Source organism: Canis lupus, chromosome 17, assembly GCF_048164855.1.
Source record: "Canis lupus baileyi chromosome 17, mCanLup2.hap1, whole genome shotgun sequence".
Classification (NCBI taxonomy): Eukaryota; Metazoa; Chordata; class Mammalia; order Carnivora; family Canidae; genus Canis; species Canis lupus.
Window position 1 is genome coordinate 12,945,905 of NC_132854.1, and position 19,535 is coordinate 12,965,439.

General features: G+C 42.6%; 1 protein-coding gene across 7 annotated transcripts in view; it reads right to left on the reverse strand.

Annotated features, from left to right (window-relative positions):
* Window positions 1-19,535, reverse strand: part of FARP1 (FERM, ARH/RhoGEF and pleckstrin domain protein 1) — a 290,246-nt gene that overhangs the window by 99,875 nt on the left and 170,836 nt on the right. For all 7 annotated transcript variants that reach the window (XM_072782564.1, XM_072782568.1, XM_072782567.1 and 4 more), the window contains one exon: window positions 351-455. In XM_072782564.1, coding sequence (XP_072638665.1) covers window positions 351-455 — 105 coding nt within the window. The remainder of the gene's footprint in view (window positions 1-350; window positions 456-19,535) is intronic.

A 19,535-nucleotide genomic window follows, 5' to 3' on the forward strand; every position in this document is an offset into this window, starting at 1 on the left:
AAAAAAGAAGTGGATTCTATGCATGGAAAGGGAAAAGATCCTCACAATACATTAACAGAAGTGGTGGGGAAGATATAGGATGTTGTATATTGCTTCCCCACATTCACGTGTTTCAAAAATATGTGTTTGTATACACACAGACACAGACTTTTATCAGAAGGATACAGAGGCAGCTGGTAACGGTAGTTCCTGGAGGGAGAAGTGAGGGAAAGGGTCAGAGGGAGCCAGTCTTCACCGAGTATTCTCTTTGAACCTGCTAATCCTATGTGCGTAATACTTTCCAAAAAGATTAACAAGGGCTTTCTAGGTGGTTTTCTTCTGTTTTAGGGCATTCATTTCCCATCACTTACCGTGATCTTTTTGTGGTCAGGAAACTCGAGGCCAAAATAATCCCCTTCCACGAGGTTGAGGTGGTTGCAAACCGCATCCAGCAATACTTTCCCCGGAGCTCTTTGCTGTGAACAGAAACAACAGGAGTTACCCCCTCTGGCGCAGGCAGAGATGAAAACAAGCCATGGCTCCACCCTGGGAAGCGTCTTCATTCCCGAATCTTCCAGCCCTTCTCAGTGTGCCCACCTCCATGAACACTGACCAGACTCCTGGCTGCACACCTTGGAGGCATTTCCAGGCTGTATTCACACTTAGATGCTAATTCTCTGCCAGTTCCCCCCTACCCCTTCCCAGGCACCACCCCACCCCTTTTTAAAAAATATTTTTTAGAGTGCTTTTAGATTTACAGAAAATTGAAGACAAAGAACAGAGAGTTCCCATGTACCCCTTCCCACCATACACACAGTACCCCTTATTATTAATCTTGCATTGATGCATTTGTTACAATTGCTGAGCCAACACGGACATGTCATCATCACCCAGAGCCTACAGTTTACATCAGGGTTCACGCTGCACTGTACAGCTCTAAACATCTTGATGAATCTATAATATCATGTACTCACCGTTATAGGGTCACAGAGGATAGTTTCACCATCCTAAGATTCCACTGTGTGCCACCCATTCAACCCTCATCCCCCTACCTCCCGCACCCTCAATTCCTGACTACCACTGGTCTTTCTGCGGTCTCCAGTGTTTTGTCTCTTCCAAAATGCTGTATAGTTGCAATCATATGGCATGTAGCCTTTTCAGATTGGTTTCTTTTGCTCAGTGGTATGCATTTAGGTCTCCAGATGCCTTTTGTGGCTTCTTAGTTTATTTTTTTATTGCTGAATAATATTCCCTTGTATGAATGTACTACAGTTTATTTATCCCTTCATCTACTGAAAGATGTCTTGGTTACCATTCAAATTTTGGCAATTAAGAATAAAGCTGCTACAAATATTTGTGTGCAGGTTTTGTGGGAACATAAGTTTTCAACTCATGATTTTGTGGCCTTTTTGTTGCAGAGGAACCTCTGGCCCTGTTCCTTGGCAGGGAGAATTTACGGCTTTCTTCCCCAGGTTCTCCTAGCACTTTGTGTAAACTCTCATCCATACCACACCTACACTGAATAAAGGCTGTATTTTATTAATCTTTGTATCTGCAGTGCCTAAAGACCAATTTGGAAGTGAATGAACAAAGAATAAAATTTACTCATTCCACCATATTATAAATAGTTAAGTACACCACAAGCCTGTCTCTCCACTTAAATTCTGGGCTACTTATCTCCACCTTTATGTTCTTATTGTCTAGCAAAGCACTTGGCCGTCAATCAAATGCCTGCAGAAATCAATACTCTACATGCATTTTCTTTATATTGAATCTGCGGGGAAAGGAAACCGGCTATAGAAGAACCCAATGTCTACCCTAAACACTAAGAATCATATGCCTTGGTTTCTCTTCACTGTCTGGTGGATTCCTAATGACCCCACTAGTCAAGTGGATCCAATTCCACCACACGGATCAAACACTGGAAGAAAAGATTTCAAAACAAAGTCATTTCCAGTTACTGCTGTTATGCTTTTACCTTCCCTCTGGGAAGAGCAGAGCATTCTAGGAACCAATTAGTAACCCAGGAGACTAACTGAGGGTAAGAACTACAGCCTAACGAGTTCATAGAGGGGCATGTTCACTAGCCTGGCCCAGGACGACCTGAGGAGCTGTCAAAGATGCTTCAGTGTCCAGGGATTAAGCATTTTTTTCTGTAAACAGATGCCACAAAAAACAAAAAACAAAACAACAACAAAAAAAACCAGATGCCACTTTATCCCATATTCCTCATCACTAAAATCCAGAAGATAATCACAGCTATCTGAAGGCATACAATATTCTCTATGGATATTGTGTGGATAATCCCAACCTCACCAAGCTCTTTCAGTGCCTGGTTCAAGGGTCACTGGTAGAATCATCCCACGGGCACTGTGTCAGAACTAATGAGAAAAATTGTAATGTGTAATTAAGAAGGGAAAGGGGCACCTGGGTGGCTCAGGCAGTTGAGCATCTGCCTTTGGCTTGGTCATGATCTCCAGGTCCTAGGACAGAGGCCCATGTCGGGTTTCCTGCTTAGCGGGGCATCTGCTTCCCTCTCTCCCTCTGCCCACCCCCACTGCTTGTTCTCTCTCTCTCAAATAAATAAAATCTTAAAAAATAAAAGGAAAATATTTCGTTCCCATTCTCTAAAGGAAATCATCCCTGCTTTACTTCCTATAGTGGATTTACTCAGTCAGCAACATCATTCCTCAACACTAGTCTGATGAATTTTTTGGAACTTCACAAAGTAATTTTGTTCAAATTCACATCACAGTGTATGTTAACCAACTAGAATTTGAATTCAACACACACACACACACACACAGCAATCACATCATGGAAGGGAGAATGGATGGTGGTGTTGGTTGCACAACATTGTGAGTGAATTGTACACTTCATGGCTAAACTGGGAAATTTTAGGTTATACATATTTTGTCACAATGAAAAAATGTAGAAGGAAAAAGAAACAAGAAAAAGTAATGGGGACGGGGTTCACATCTACAAATAGCCAGAGAAGGTGATACACAATAGAATCTGTTTCAACTTTTTTAAGAACCAGCAAATGAGTTCTTCTAAGAAACTGGAACTTAGGAAAATATTGAGGGGTAAGACTAGCTGGGGTAAGAGTGGCCATGGCCCAATCACATGGGGAGAGTGAGTGAACACCCATGTGTGTGAGCTCAACACTCGCTAAGATTTCTTGTTTCAAAAAGTGCTTTTACGTGTTAGGCATGAAAGGAACATTGTTGGAGCAACCACAAAGTTTGCACTTGGGGCAGGCTTTGCACTAGTAGCCAGTGATGAGGTTCAAAAAAGTTATAAATCCACCAGCCCTGTTGCTAAAACCAATCTAGAAATAAGTCAGTGAAGTATGAATGGGGGAAGGAGGTATATCCAACAGCAGGGAGAAAGTGAGCAGAGCACAAAGCAGAGACCCTAAGAAGACTGACCTGTAAAGGTTTTTTCTCAAAGTGGGGCTCACTTTAAAGATACACACACATTTCTACTGAATGTTGCAAAAGCTACCAAACACGAGGAAAGGAAACCAAGTGATTTGCAGGGCATTTGCAAACCAACATGTTAGAGGGATACCTGGGTGGCTCAGCAGATGAGCATCTGCCTTCAGCTCACATCTGCCTCCCTGCAGAGAACCTGCCTCTCCCTCTGCCTATGTCTCTGCCGCTCTCGGTCTCTCATGAATAAATAATATTAAAAAAAAAAACCTACATGTTATAAAGTTTAATATGAAAAGGATCTTATGACAAATGAACTTTTAACTTATTACCAAGTATTAGTACTGGGGCTGAGGAAACTGACCTTAAGACTCCCATAGCCTCGGCAGCCCAGGTGGCTCAGTGGTTTAGCACCACCTTCAGCCCAGGGCCTGATCCTGGAGACCCGGGATCGAGTCCCATGTCAGGCTCCCTGTGTGGAGCCTGCTTCACCCTCTGCCTGTCCCTGCCTCTCTCTCTCAAACTCTTAAAAAAAAGACTCCCATAGCCTCAAAGAAACGGTCAGTCTGGACGTCCCCATATTCAGCCAGTCTTGATTAAAAAATTTTTTTTAAGATTTTATTTATTTATGCATGAGAGACATAGAGAGAGAGACAGAGACAGACACAGGCAGAGGGAGAAGCTGGCTCCACACAGGGAACCTGACGTGGGACTCGATCCTGGGTCTCCAGGATCACGCCCTGGGCTGAAGGCGGCGCTAAACCGCTGAGCCACCCGGGCTGCCCAAGTCTTGATTAAAATTAACTCTGTGCCTTACAGAAAAGACACTGAATAGTAGTTATATGTTTTATTCTGGAGAACAAATCAGCAATTAGTGAAACTATATAATCATATATCACTTTTTCTTATTGGCTACTTTTAATGATGCTCCTCTAAAACGCATCTGAATTTTAGCCTAGCTCACAAGTTAGTTGGCTGATTTCAAATTGGGGGCCCCTGTTGATTTTCTGGTCACAGAATCCTATAAAATTATCTTTTAGAAGGAGGTTTTGCATTCTTGGGGAATGTCTGGCCACTCAGTACTGAATAACAAGCAGTATGAACATTCAAATGTGGTCTTAAGCTATTAAAAATTGTCAAAGTTGCTTTCATTTACTGTACCTTTAAAATATCTCTATGCCTCAGGTTATTTCTATTACATAAAGTTTTATGTGGGAATTTTTTTTCTCTTTCAAAAGAACAGATAATTCTTTCTGGGGTGGGGGTAGATTTTTCTCCCTCTCCTTAATTCCTCAAAGCATCTGAACAAATGATGTCCCCTACTTGGTACAAGCTAAGGTTCTAACCTTTCAAAAGCAATCTAGTAGACACAAATCTATAAAGATAACGTTTGCCCTGGTTTAAAAAATTTGCATCTGCTGAGGTTTCAGAAAGCTGTTTCTGGAAGTGTTTTGTTTCCTTCCTCCACCCCCCCCCCCTTTTAGGATTAACGTTACCATGACAACCAGGGCATGCTCTTATCCAGCAGAGAATGGCTTGTCTCAAAGGCCTTGGTCTCCTTTTTCTTACCTTTAATGCCTATCAGAATATTATTCAAAGTTCCATAACTCACTAACCTTCAACAAGTCTAATCCTAGGGCATTAGAATACTGTAGGTTCTCTCACGGACCTTTGCTACTTTTTGCTTAGGATGTACTAACTCTGCCAGCTTTACAAGCCTGCCTGTGGTATAGACAGCAAGCGAGTAGCCACATGCAGGCACTGGGCTAGGTGCTGAAGAAATAAATCAATACAAGTATCTCTTAAGTCAAGGCTACAGCCAAGTAATCAGATAAACTAGAATGTTATGGTAAGTGCTATGTCAGAGAGAGCTCTCTAGTGTCTCCTCCTGTAAGAACACTAATCCTTCTCAATCAGGGTTTCATTTGACTTTAATTACTTCCTTACTCCAAATATGGCCACAATGAAAGTTAAGGTTTCAATATATGAATTGAGGGCAGGGGAGCACAATTTAGTCCAGAGGACACGGAGTCATGACAGGCCCAGAGACATTATCATCTATCTTCTAGTATCAACATAAAAATTAAAACCACGATTGCAAAGTGGTTAGCAAAGGCCTGGCACAGAAGAACAAGTTCTCTATTATTGCTGCTTCTACTGTGAAGGGAAAAATGTTAATTTATAGAATTGATGTCAGGGGAATGAGTTGACATTGAGAAGGAAGATCCATTTTCCAACCACCGAGGCAGTCCTCCGCAATGTTATGGGATAGAAAACCTGGCTGCCACATCGGCGTGCTACATGGAGATGTCTCCAAGGGCAGAGGCCATCCCAGGATCCCTGCTGGAGGTGACTCAGAGAGCAGCACTTCTGAATTTTGTGCCCATCAATCTTAATAAGATTATAATAAGCTTAATAATAATAATTATCATATATAATGTAATATATAATAAGTTTAATAAGCGTCAAGTGTTGATTCTGGAGGAATGGGGTGAGGCCTGAGAATCTGCATTTCCAAAGGGTCCCAGGGCGGTGGCTGCTGGTACAAAAACTCCGCTTTGAGTAGCAAGGTACCAGTCACATCGATCAGTTGTTCCTGAATGACATGTGGATCCTTGAAATGCAGGGATAGCTGGCTGGCTTTATGGTCGCTCTGATTTCTGTTTGAGGCGAACATCAAGCTAGAGGCTTAACTGTAGCAAAAAAAAAAAAAAAAAAAAAAAGCCAAACCTACGTTTATGAGCTTGTGTCCCTCAAAAAGATGTGAAGCCCTAACTCCCAGTACCTGCAAATGTGACCTTATTTGGAAGCAGGGTCTTCAAGATGTAGTCAAGTAAAGATTAAAGATGAGGCCAATACGTTGGCCCTAACTCAATATGGCTGATTCCTTATAAGATGGTGTGGAGACGGAGACACTGGGAGAAGGCCACACGATGTCAGAGGCAAGGACTGGAGTGATGTGACTATTAACCAGGGACTACCAAGGATGAATGAACAGCCTCCCACTGGAAGGTGGAAGAAGCCAAGAAGGATTTACCAGTCTTGGAGGGACCATGGCCCTGATGACATCCTGATTTTGGATTTGTAGGCTACAGAACTGTGAGAGATTACATTTGTTGTTTTAAGCCATTTGTTGTTTTGTGGTACTTTGTTATAGCAGCTATAGCAAATTCATACCCATCTCTTAGCCACATGGGGGCAGAGACAATGCAGTCACATCCAGAATAGTCCCTTTCGAAGAAATGAGATTACAAGGAACTAACAAGCCAATAAGCAATTTGGAATAACATAGAAACTCTGGCCTTCAAAATTTCCCTAATTTGACCAAATAAATACACTCAGCAAGTTATATACTAATTACAGAAGGTAATTTATCTTTCCTGCTGTTAAAAGATATTCTCCTTTTTACAGCTATTGCTCTAGATGTGAAAGGTGTTCTAGAATTAAAATCCTTTTTAAGAAATATTCTCTTTTGAGACCCTTCCACCTGTGAGATTGGAGAGGCAGGAATCAGCCTTGAATGCACACAACTCACACACATTCCCAACACCCCAGCGATCCCTCCAGGGCTCCACCTTCCCAGCCCCTCTGCACACCGACAGGAGCTGCCAATGGGGCAGAAGTTCAAGGAGAGTACAATTTCAGAAATTCCACAGGAACCCACCTAACTGTCCATAAATGCATGTTTCTCTTAGAAAATATAGCACAAGGCCACTGCCAGACAGAGCTTAATATAAACGATGAAAAGAATGTCAGTCTGTGGCTAAATATGGCCAACTGAATACATGCATCTCCACTACACCCAGAAACCCTGCTTAAAAAAAATTGTAAAGGATAAAGGAAAAAGAGGACTAGATTCACAGAAAACCAAGAAAATGAGACAAGAGACAGCAGGTGAGAAATTCCCCCTAATTGAAGAAGAGGACAGGTGAGAATGCTGAAATCTAATCTCAGAGCAGAGGTGAGAGAGTCTACAGTAGGGAAGCAGCCACCTTACACAGAACCTCCCCTAAAAGGTCAGAAATGGGAGATGCCAGGCACTTCTGATGATGCAGACTACAGGAAAACACTTGTTTTGCTTTATTTTTAAAAAGATTTTATTTATTCACGAGAGAGAGATAGGCAGAGACATAGGTAGAGGGAGAAGCAGGCTCCTCATTAGGGAGCCCGACGCAGGACTCAATTCCAGGACCCCAGGATCACACCCTGAGCTGAAGACAGATGCTCAACCACTGAGCCACCCAGGTATTCTGAAAACACTCGTTAAGTATGTACCCCCATATAGCTTGGAGTTCATAATTTAAAAAAAAAAAGGAAAAAACAAAAACAAAAACAAAAAACCTAAACAAATCCAGAGGGTTATATAAAAAGAAATATTTGTACAAAAAAAATATTTGTACAGCAATTAAGAGCTCCTTGCAATTAAAAAAAATACCACAAAAATAAAAATTTCACTGGAAGGGATTAAAGGTACAGGTGAAAACTCCTAGAAAAAAGACATCCTGACCAAGAGATGGCAATGAGACGAGGGTGCAGGGCATTTACGGGCTCAAGAGTCCCAATGTCTGACCAATGTGACTTCTAGAGAGACCTAAGAGCAAAGGAGATTATACAAGCGCAATGCAAGGAAATCTGCAGAGTGGTGGAGTGTAACTTTCTAAGTTGCAAAGGGCCAGAGAGGACCTCACAGAATGAATGAGTACAATCCATTTCAAGGCTAATGTCTGGGTAATTTTGGAACCCAAAGAAATAGAAGATTCTAAATGTTATAGGAGGAAAAAGAAGGGCTGGTGACTCACAATCAGGGCATTAGACTGCTTGATAGCACAGAACAGAGTCCCTAACATTTTCCCTTCCAGGAGGTCAATAATAATGGCTGGTGGCTTGCCAGAGTCAACAAAGACACTAGAGGCAGATGAGACTGGCCAGGGCTCACCCTGGGGACTTATGGATCCCTTCAGCTGCTGACCTGCGGCTCTGCTAGGCTACCTGCCCTGGGGCACTCTGTGCTGGGGGGACATGGGGGAGCCACAGACTTGCCAAGATCACACTCTTGCTGCGGAGCTGGGATTCAAACCCAGTTCAGAGAATCTGCTCCTAATCTCTGAGTTCCAGTATCTCCATTTTCCCTCTTCTTTTCAAGACCTCTACCTGCAATTTTGATGACTCAAATTGTTCTGGAGAAAACTTTCAAAGGAAAGAGGCTGATGCTTTACAAGAGCTATAATGAGAGGCACCAAAGTGGGTTGGTATGCCACATAATATGACACAGGATGAGCAAAATAAGGCACAGCCCCTGCAAGCTAGGGTGAGTGTGACATAAGCCAACCACGGTCTTCCACCACAAAGGCAGGACTCCTTAGGGAACACAGACATGAGACAACTGAAATGTGGGAGATGGTTCTCATGCTGTTTCTCCAAGCCTTTGGGTGATGTAGAGAGGCAGTGTGATGTCATTATTAGGAATATAAACTCTGGGGACACTTGGGTGGCTCAGTTGATTAAGCCTCTGACTCTTGGTTTTGGCTCAGGTCATGATCTCAAGGTTGTGAGCTTGAGCCTGCACTGGGCTCTGCACCCACTGGATAGTCTGCGTGAGATTCTCTGCCTCTCCCTCTGCCACCCTCTGCTGCCCTCCTCCCCGACCTTAAAGAAAATTTTTTTTCTTTAAGGAATACAAACTCAGGACACCTGGGTGGCTCAGTTCAGCGTCTCCCTTCAGCTCAGGTCATGATCCCAGAGTCCTGGCACCTAGCCCCACCTAGGGCTCCCAGCTCAGTGGAGAGTCTGCTTCTCCCTCTGCCCTTCCACTCTGCTCATTCATTCTTTCTCTCTCTCTCTCTCTCTCTCTCTCATTCTAACAAATAAATAAAATCTTAAGAAAAAAATTAATGATAGAATACAAACTCTGAAGACATCTGCCTTCTTGCAAATCCCCTATCTCCTCTCCATGGCAGTGTGACCTTGGGCCAGTTACTCTTTGGGCCTCATCTACCCCTTCCGTAGAATGAGCATCATGGCCAAACCACTTCTTTAGGGTTGTGGTGAGGATTGCACGATCTACTGTACTCCGAGCTCTTAAGACCATATCCAACACTCGACCAGGTAATCCGTGTGATGATGGATAGGGGAGGGACAAAAAGGACTCCAAGCCCAGCAGGAAATCGGTGGTGGCCTCATCGGCAGACACTGTGATCACTGCTGCCACCGCGAGATACCAACCAGGGCAGGAGCAGGGACGATAACTTCAGACCCGAAGTCTGGGCACCAGGACAAGGCCCTCATTCTGGGAGGATGCAGCTAAATGTTTCGGCCTGTCCAGCTACTCGCTGCGGCTCCAGGGGTGGCCACGCCGTCTGCGAACACACTGCGCCCCTTGTTCCAGCCGCACTGAGCCCCAGTGATCAGAGCACTCGTTAAACACACTTCAGATTGGATTTCAGAGCCCCGACTCCAGGCCAAGAGGAGAATGGGGGCTTTCAGCTGCTGGGCTGTAATTCTGGCATTATAACCACAGTGACATTAAGACAGAAGTCATTCCCCTGCCTGGGCTCCGAGACTGCACGTGCGCATGCACAGCGGAGGCTTTCCACGGCTCCCCGCAAACCCCCCATGCAGTGAGCAAAACAGGAAAAATGTGAAGATGTGCTCATGCCCTAGTGCTGAGTTTCTCTGCTCTTGACCCTGAGCAATTCATTATCCTTGGATCCCTTTCAGAAGTAATGCATAAAAAATTCCAAAGTTTATCGAAATAAGACAATCTTGACTTTAAAAAAAATATCCCTTAGTCAGGGAATAAAATATCACGCCAATAATGAGTAGGGCAAGGACAACCCAGATCACGACTGCTCCGGAAAAGCACTAGATCCTTCCCAAAGAAAAATGCTTTCATTTTCCTTATGTCTATTTAGTTTGGGGTTTATCTCCTTGGGCTCCGTGATCTAATTAAACATCAACACTGCATTCAGTGCATGGAGCCTGAACTTTCTGAAAATACACCTGATATCGTGGACTTACTCCAAAATTATTACTCCAAAGTAAGATGAAAAGTAAATATTTTATTGAATTTAGCTTAACATTCTAACAGAAGGGTGAAGACTTTGTAAAAAGTACCAAGTATCATGTGATTCCCATTTCTCCTCTCTCTTCTCGTGCAGGCAGATTTTTTCCTACCATGCTTTTTAAACACGGCTTTTCCCTGCAAGAACCAATCTCCAAGGTTCTTAGACACCCTCAGGAACACTAAATGAATGAATAAATTATTTTAAATGTTTACAGACACTTTCAACAACACATTTTTCACGTTTTTCAGTTAGTCAGTAGGGAAAATGGGAACGTTTTCTTATCCTGAAAAAGGACTTTCGAATTATTTCTTATGCATAAAGCTTTTGAATTAAGAATATGTAAGTTTTGGGGACAATTTAAGAATTCTCAGCTCTGGAGTCCCCAGGAAACCTCCCAAATAAATACTATTTACTTTTCATTCCTTTTCAAGTACTTTACAGGTTTAATATCCTATTAAAGCACATAAGAAGATTGAGAGTGCAAGTGAGCCTCGGCCCCAGATTTGCATATCTGCAATGACGTCAGATTCTTAATCTGAGTTAGTACAACTGATCCTTGAAAAACTTCGGTTTGAATTTCATGAGTCACTTACATGTAGATTCTTCTCATTAAATACCTATCATACTGTAATGGTGTTTTCTTAGTAACTCTTTCCCTCTAGCTTACTTTATCCTAAGAATACAGTATATAATGCACATAACATATAAAGTATGTGTCAATCAACTGTTATCTGTAGGGCTTCTGGATCAACAGTAGGCTGGTCAGGTTTTGGGGAAGTCAAAAGTTATACACAGATTTTCAACTAGACAGAAAGAAAGGGCTAGTGCCCTTAACCCCTGCATTGTTCAAGGGTCAACTGTACTTCTCCTCCTTCGAAAAACTGGAAAGCTCAGATTAATGTAAGCACAGAGGCTCCAGACACGGTGAAAAGAAACTTACAAGTATATAACAAGGGTAACAAAAAGCATCCAACATAAAGAAGATATGGTCTATGTATACAATGGAATATTACTCAGCCATTAGAAACGACAAATACTCACTATTTGCTTTGACGTGGAGGGACCTGGAGGGTATTACGCTGAGTGAAATAAGTCAATCAGAGAAGGACAAACATTATATGGTCTCATCCATTTGGGGAAAAAATAGTGGAAGGGAATAATGGGGGAAGGAGAGAAAATGAGTGGGAAATATCAGAGAGGGTGACAGAACATGAGAGACTCCTAAATCTGGGAAACGAACAAAGGGTGGTGGAAAGGGAGGTGGGCAGGGGGTTGAGGTGACTGGGTGATGGGCACTGAGGGGGGCACTTGATGGGATGAGCACTGGGTGTTATGCTATATGTTGGCAAATTGAACTCCAATAAAAAGAAACAAACAAACAAACAAAAAGGCAGCAACAGAGACCAAAAGTAGACAAAGGGTAGAATGGTGTTTTGCTGGGGGTGGAACAGGGGTGGAGAGTTATTGTTTCAGGGGTACAGAGTCCAGTGTGAAAAGATGAACAAAATTCTGGTGATGGATGGTGGTGATGGTTACACAACAATGTGAATGTACTTCAATGCCACTGAACTGTATGCTTAAAATGCTTAAGATGGTAAATTTTATGTTAGCTGTATATTATAATGGGAAAATATCCAAAAGGACTGATTATCTACTATAGGAATTAGCGAATGGGGGTGGAGAAAAAGTCAAGGGCTATATGGAGTATTTTCATTGTAAACAAAGCATACGTTATAAAGAAAGACAGACACCAAAACTGTGCCCCATTCCAATGGGCGAAGCTATTACTACTAGGTATAAAAATGTGTGAGATTACATTTGGGAGCAGGATAGAATGGAGGAGTGGGGAGGCGAGGCGCACTGGACAGAGGTTCCAGAGTCGTTAAGATAGGACTTTGATGCCTGGCTTGTCACTTACTAGCTATATGACCCAGACAAGTTACATGGCCTGCCTGAGCATTGATTTTTCCATCTGAGAAATAGAACAATGATACCCCATAATGAGGTGGGTCTGAGAATTCCATGAGGTTAACACATAAAATGCTGGCTTCATTTGTAGTTGAAGGCTTTCCAAGTTTTTCCACCTTTTTCTATCTATGAAAACTTCCTTGAGTAGCTTTAAGACTTATTACATTTTAACCACTATAAAATAAAACATTATATTCCAGAATCTTCTGAGGAGGGGTTGAAGAATGAGATAATGGGAATAAGGGGCAGGGGTGGACAAGTCTGTATGATTCACAAACTAGAAAACCCTAGAAAGCAAGAAAACCCTTGCTAGAGAGAAAGACAAAGTCTAAATGCGTAGACTATAGGCTTAGGAAAAAGCTCATAGGTAAGTATACACAGCAAAAGTATACAGAGCATTTCCAAAAATATGGATAGTCCATGAGAAAGACTGAAAGTGTGAATTAAACAGTTTTCCTTTAAGTTATCAGGCAACAAGCTCCTTGGGTATTATTAAAACCAGTGCTGGCTAGCTGGTTTATATCACATTCTTTTGGTTCTTACAAACCTAGTACAAAGAAATAAGGATCGAGTCAGGAGCTATTTCTAGGAGCTAATTCCAGGTTCATCTGGAAAATCAGGTTCACCTGGAAACTTGACACCAGTCACAGCCTCTAAACCATACGTATCTAGAGTGTGCATGCACAAAGAGTTCGAAGAAGTATCCCTCCAACAATTCTGATTTGTGCACACATCCACAGTTCTTCATGACACTCAAAACTTGGAAACCACACAGCTTACCTTTTATGACATTCTTTTCAAAGTCACTTGTTTCAATACCTTGATGAAATTTTTTTTTTCAGCTTCCTTGTGTTTCTTTGCTGCATTTGACCTCTGTACTTAGAATTACCATTTGGCTGACTACATAAACAGTTCCCAAATAGTTTCTCAGGTCAGTTCTAACAGGAAAAGCCATGTTGTACTAAATCATGTGTCATTCCTCCTCAAAACTCAGAATCAGAATCTTTACAATGGAAAAACAAGGCCTCGGGGAGATCTGCTCTTCCCCTGTCATGTGTGAGGCCATATCCAAGCATCCTCCCTCTTCCTCACTCCAGTCTAGCCACACAGGCCTGTTTGCAGATCTCAGCCTATATCACCAGGACTAACTGGCCATGTAGTGTCTCTGCCTTAATCTTCACCTGCTTTTATGAGGAAACGAGATAACAGGAAATAAAAGGAGGGGCTGTGTTTTTTCAAATCTTGTTCAGAGAATATACCACCATGTGGGCTGTTGTTACTGATGGAGAGCTCCAAAGTGTCCAGGCCTTCTGTTCCTTTTTGAACTGGATCCCTAGTTTACTCTTAAGTGATCATTTCAAAATGTGGTAAAGAGGATGACTTGGATTCAGCCCAACCTGTTGTTAAATCGTACAGATTTTCAGTTTGGGGCTCACTTCAAGCCCCATGTAAAACCTTATTTTCAAGTAGGCCATCCTAGTAATTGGCATTTTAGGGATACTTCATTTTTTATGTAGTGTTACCACAGCTCAGAGTGAGTGGCAGGGGAATGAAAGGCAAGTCTAAGATGTAATAAGAAGCACAGGTAGAGAGTACATCTTTGAAATAAAATCCTGCCCAGTAGCATGGGCAGCCAACAGCGGCTGAGTATCAGCAATGAGAGAAAAGCCACATTTGAAGATGTTTCCAGAAACAGATGTTTCTGGAAAGAGCAAAAGCAAGCAATAATAACTGCCTTTAAAAAAAAAAAAAAAACAATCCTCTAGGGGACGCCTGGATAGCTCAGTGGTTTAGTACCTGCCTTCTGCCCAGGGCGTGATCCTGGGGCCCCGGGATCGAGTCCCACGTCAGGCTCCCTGCATGGAGCCTGCTTCTCCCTCTGCCTCTGTCTCTGCCTGTCCCTCTCCTTGTCCCCCCCTCTCTCTGTGTCTCTCATGAATAAAATCTTAGAAAAAAAAAATCCTCTGTGACCTAATAGCACTCAAAATGTTCATCTGCAGCAGCTACATACACATGGATGCACAAACCAAAACCATCGTGTTACCCTGGATCCAGAGTCTGGGTTGTTCACGGTGACCATATTCTGTGGATAGTGTGCACTCGTGAAATGCACTTTGTCCCAATTTTTAAGTGTTTACATGAGGGCTACAAAACATGAATTAAAATACAGGAGGGGGGGCAGCCTCAGTGGCTCAGCGGTTTAGTGCCACCTTCAGCCCGGGGTGTGATCCTGGAGACCCGGGATCAAGTCCCACATCAGGCTCCCTGCATGGAGCCTGCTTCTCCCCCTGCCTGTGTCTCTGCTTCTGTGTGTGTGTGTGTGTGTGTGTGTCATGAATAAATAAATCTTTAAAAAATAAAATAAAATACAGGAGGGCAAGAAGCACATTTTTGAAACAGACTGTCACCTGTTGAAAATTAAGTATACCTTGATAAAGGAAATAGAGTTTACAGGTTTGCCCAGAAATTGGATAGTTAGACTCGACTCTGGAGGAGAGAGGCAGGGAAAAGATCTGGTTATTAAACTTTATATTGGCCATTCAGTGTCTAATTTCTTCATCATGCACGACGGCCTTCTCAACAGCCCTGCCATCAAAGCCCCGCACAATGTGGGTATAAGCCGGTGCTCTCTTTTATAAAACCCCTGTGAAAATTAAGAATTGGTCTGTCCTTGTTAATGGCAAGATTAGCCCAAACTGCACTGAAGCAGGAGAGAAGATTCCAGAATACACAGGCTTGTAAAAAAAAAAAAAAAAAAAAGGCCAGGACCAAAATCATAGCAATAGGAAGTAGGATAGTGAGGTGGGGGCGGTGAGGGGGTGCTGGTGGGAGCAGTGGGGTTAATGGGCACAGAGTTTCACTTCTGCAGGATGAAAACGTTCTGGAGATCTGTTTTACAACAACGTGAATATACTTACCACCACTGCACTGCAGACTTAAAAATGGGTGAGAGCGAAGTTTTATATGTTTTTAACCATTTAAAAAAAAGAAAAAGCAAAGAGGACCAAATCTCTAGGTCTGAGCCTGTGAAAAAGAATCTTTCCTTGACACTAGCTACCACAGGCCAGGCTGGTTTATTAATTTCATGGAACAAAAAACACAAAGCAGCGGGGCGCCTGGGTGGCTCAGTGGTTGAGCATCTGCTTTTGGCTCAGGTCATGATCCCAAGGTCCTGGATCTGCCTAGGTCTCTGCCTCTCTCTGTCTCTCCTGAAGAAATAAATAAAAATCTTAAAAAAAAAAAAGAAAATACAAAGCAGAAACAAAGCACGACAGACCGGTAACACATGCACGCACACGTTCTTCTGTTGGGGCTTCATTCATTACTGAGTAGACGGAGCCATTGGTGACTTTATATTTGATTTTCATACTCATTTTTCAAAGCAGTCACCTCCCGATGGACGGCTCAATGGAAAAATTTCAAAAGCATTTATTATATCATTAGCCGCTCCTTTTTAACTGCGTGTGCCTGCGAGCCACACAGGCAAACCCAGGAAGGGCAGCGATACAGCAAGCTCTGTTTTCTCTGCTGAAATACCCTGTGGCTGTTTCAAGGCATTAGGAACACAGTCTGGCTTTCAGAGCCTGGTGGTTTCAGGGTTTATTTTTTTTCCTTTCTTCTTCTTTTTTTTTTTTTTTTAAACATGAGCCATAACTTTAATGAACAGCTGCATTTTGCTAACTCCTCCACCACAAATTCTTTCTATAGGACAGTTCCATCAAGACCACATTAGAAAAGCTACAAATATTAAGATAAATATTCTTGGGAAATCTTCTGAGTAGGTGTTCCAGAAGGGGAAGGTGTTCCAGTTAATCATTGCCTTTTGACACACATGTGTAATTCTGAATTAAGGAACTGAGTTTGAGGTTGTAGGTGCAAGATGGATTAGCAAGATACGCAGGGCCTCATATTTCTCCTGCATTTCAGTATGTAACCCTCCACCCAGAAGTCAGCAGCAGTTCACCAATGAAGAAGCTGGAAGCGTGCTGATAAGACTGCTTACCCCTGCAACCACCAGCCCAGTCTAAATGTCATCAGTAAGCCTCTAATTTTAGGAACAAGGCAAAGAGACCGGAGTACTAGGAACAGCACATAAGAGAGCGCCAGCAACAAAGGTCAACAGTTTTATTAGTTGAATTGGTAGGAAGTTGAATGGAAAGATGGATCCAGTGATGCCGTCAACTAATTATATATATAGCCCTAGGAGTACTGTTTTCAGTACTCAGGGGAAGACAGTTGTTGAAACATAAGAAAGAAATAATTTCTCCCATTTCAGCATCAAATGTATAAAAACTCAGTACCACTGGTACAACAGACTAAGTGTGTGTGTGTCCTCCCAAAAGTCGCATGCTGGAACCTAATCCCCAATGTGATGATGCTGTTTGGAGGCAGGGCCTTTGGAAGATGATTAGGTCAAGAAAGTGGAGCCCTCATGAATGGGATTAGTGCCCTTATGAGAAGAGATTCCCATGAGCTATCTCATCCCTCCTCCTATGTGGGGACACAGCAAGATGACAATGACAGCCCTCTATGAATCAGCACTGGGTTCCTGCCAGATGCTGTATCTGCTGGCACCTTGATCTTAGACTCTTCCATCCTCCAGAACTGTAAGAAATAAATTTCTGTTGTTTATAAGCCACCCAGTATACGGTATTCTGTTATAGCAGTTCCAACTGACTAACATGTCTTATGACTATTCTAAAGCAAATTTTACATTCAAAAAGAGAAAAATAGGAAGGGAGCTCTACCCATGTTATTGGGATATCCAAACCCCCACAAAGAGTACATTTGTTACTCTCTTTCTGCAGAGAGCTAACTGCTCCCACCATAGGGAGGGATTTGGGAAGAGGGGGAAGGGAAGATCTAGCAGGTAGGAGAAAGAGGAACCAGCCAAGAAAATCTCACATCAGAACAAGTTCATTAAATCTAGTTGTTCACTTCTTGTGTATGGCACTGGGACCACACAAAGGACAAGCACTGTGGATGCAACAAACTCCAAGCTCAAGAGCAGTTGTTGCTGTGGCTAATAATGGAGAATGGTTTTCAGTTTGGTCAGTAGAAACAGGATGAGGGATGCCTGGGTGGCTCAGTTAGGTTAAGGGTCTGCCTTTGGCGCAGGTCATGATCCCAGGGTCCTGGGATCGAGCCTCGCATTGGGCTTCCTGCTCAGTGGGGAGTCTGCTTCTCCCTCTCCCTCTGCCCTTCCTCCCTGCTCATGTGTTCACTCTTGCAGTCTCTCTCAAATAAATACCTTAAAAAAAAAAAAAAAAAAAGGAAAGAAACAGGACCAGGCTCGGCCCCAAAGACTCAGGATCCACAGAAAATTGTAAGAAAGGAGAGTTTTAGGGACGCCTGGGTGGCTCAGCAGTTGAGCATTTTGCCTTCGGCTCAAGGTGTGATCCTGGGGTCCTAGGGTCAAGTCCCACATTGGGATCCCTGTGAGGAGCTTGATTCTCCCTCTGCCTATGTCTCTGCCTCTCTGTCTCTCTTATGAGTAAATAAATGAAATCTTTAAAAAAAAAAAGAGTTTTAGCTCTAAGAGGGAATGGACACACTAAAATAAAAATATTCAACAGTATAACTGTTTGTCTTGGAAAGAAATGAGTTACCACTTCCAACAGGGTCTAAATATAAATGGAATAATTGAGAAGATGCTGGCTTTGGGGAGAAGGTTCCTTTTCCTGCCTCATGGTGCTTTCTTCTCCCCACATCCCACAAGTTCATCCTTCTCCTGCTTTACCTTCTAGCTCTCTTCTTACTTCCTGGGCAGGTCCGTGGTTAGATCATTTTTAAAAGAAAATTAACAGTTCTAAAACATGAGGCAGGATGTTCTGTACCTAGAGAAGCTCTCAGGTGCCATCAAATACTAAGATACTGTGATCCAGCTGGGAAATGGAAAATCCCTTGAAGCAACATGTTACAAATAACTTAGAAGGAATAAAAAAGACCTACAAATTATTGATGTACATGCATGTGTGGGTTTCTAGGTACATGCCCACATATTATTTGCACAACACAATTTACAGGTGGCCTAGTGATCTGTATCTTGCATACATAAAAATTTATCTTGTGGGAGACAAGTGGTTTCCTACCACCACCAGTACTGGCTGGCTGTCCAGGGACAGCACTGCGCTGATTTGTTAACCAGCTTCCAGGACCCGGATCTTTCCATGCCTTCTTGCACACACAATCTCCTCTCCCCCAAATAAAACAATGTTACCAGTACTATTTAAAGAATACCTGGAGACCTTCTCCACTTTATGCCGGGGCAGGGGTGGGGTGGGGGGATTCTACAACAGGTTAAGACCATTTAAATTGGCAAAGTGACAGAATTGAAAACATGTTAATAAAGAGACCGCTGAACAAAAACCCTCAAGATTAATAGGATTAGTCACAAAGAAGAAGGGGGAAACCCACAGTTGGGGATTTGTCATAAACTGGATCCAATTCTGGCCCAGAGAGAAAGGAAAGGAAACTATCAAATGAATTGTTTTTATGAAAAAAAAAATAAATGTCTTCTCTCTTTCTCCACTGAAGAATAATGTAGTGCAATTAATCACAGTCATTTTTACCAACACCGAAAAGGTGCTCTAAGTTTCTAGTTTGATGAACTCCTCAAGGCATTGCACCCAATGTCAAGTGTTTTGGGTGCTCACAAATGCCGTTACTGAATATAGTGGGGTAACCTGCAATTCTATAGTGCATGTTAGGCTGAACCCAAGCTATGTGCCCTGCATACAACATACTGTTACCAGCTTCCTACTAAGCAGGTAGATGTTACTCTTTAGAAGTATTTTACTGTGTCAGAGATAAATACTGCATATATACTGCACAGGGCCTCAGAGTCGGGGAGAGGGGCAGGAGGGAGTTGTTGCTAAATGAATAGTTTCAGTTTTGCAAGATGAAAATATTCTAGAGACTGGCTGTGCAACAATGTGAATACACTTACTACTACATGACCTTCAAAAATGGTTCAGATGGTAAATTTTATGTGTATTATACCGCAATTTCAAAAATTTTAGAGTGTGTTATGAGAAAGACAATACCAAATGTCAGAGAGGATGTAGAGCACCCAGCACTGCTAAAGGTG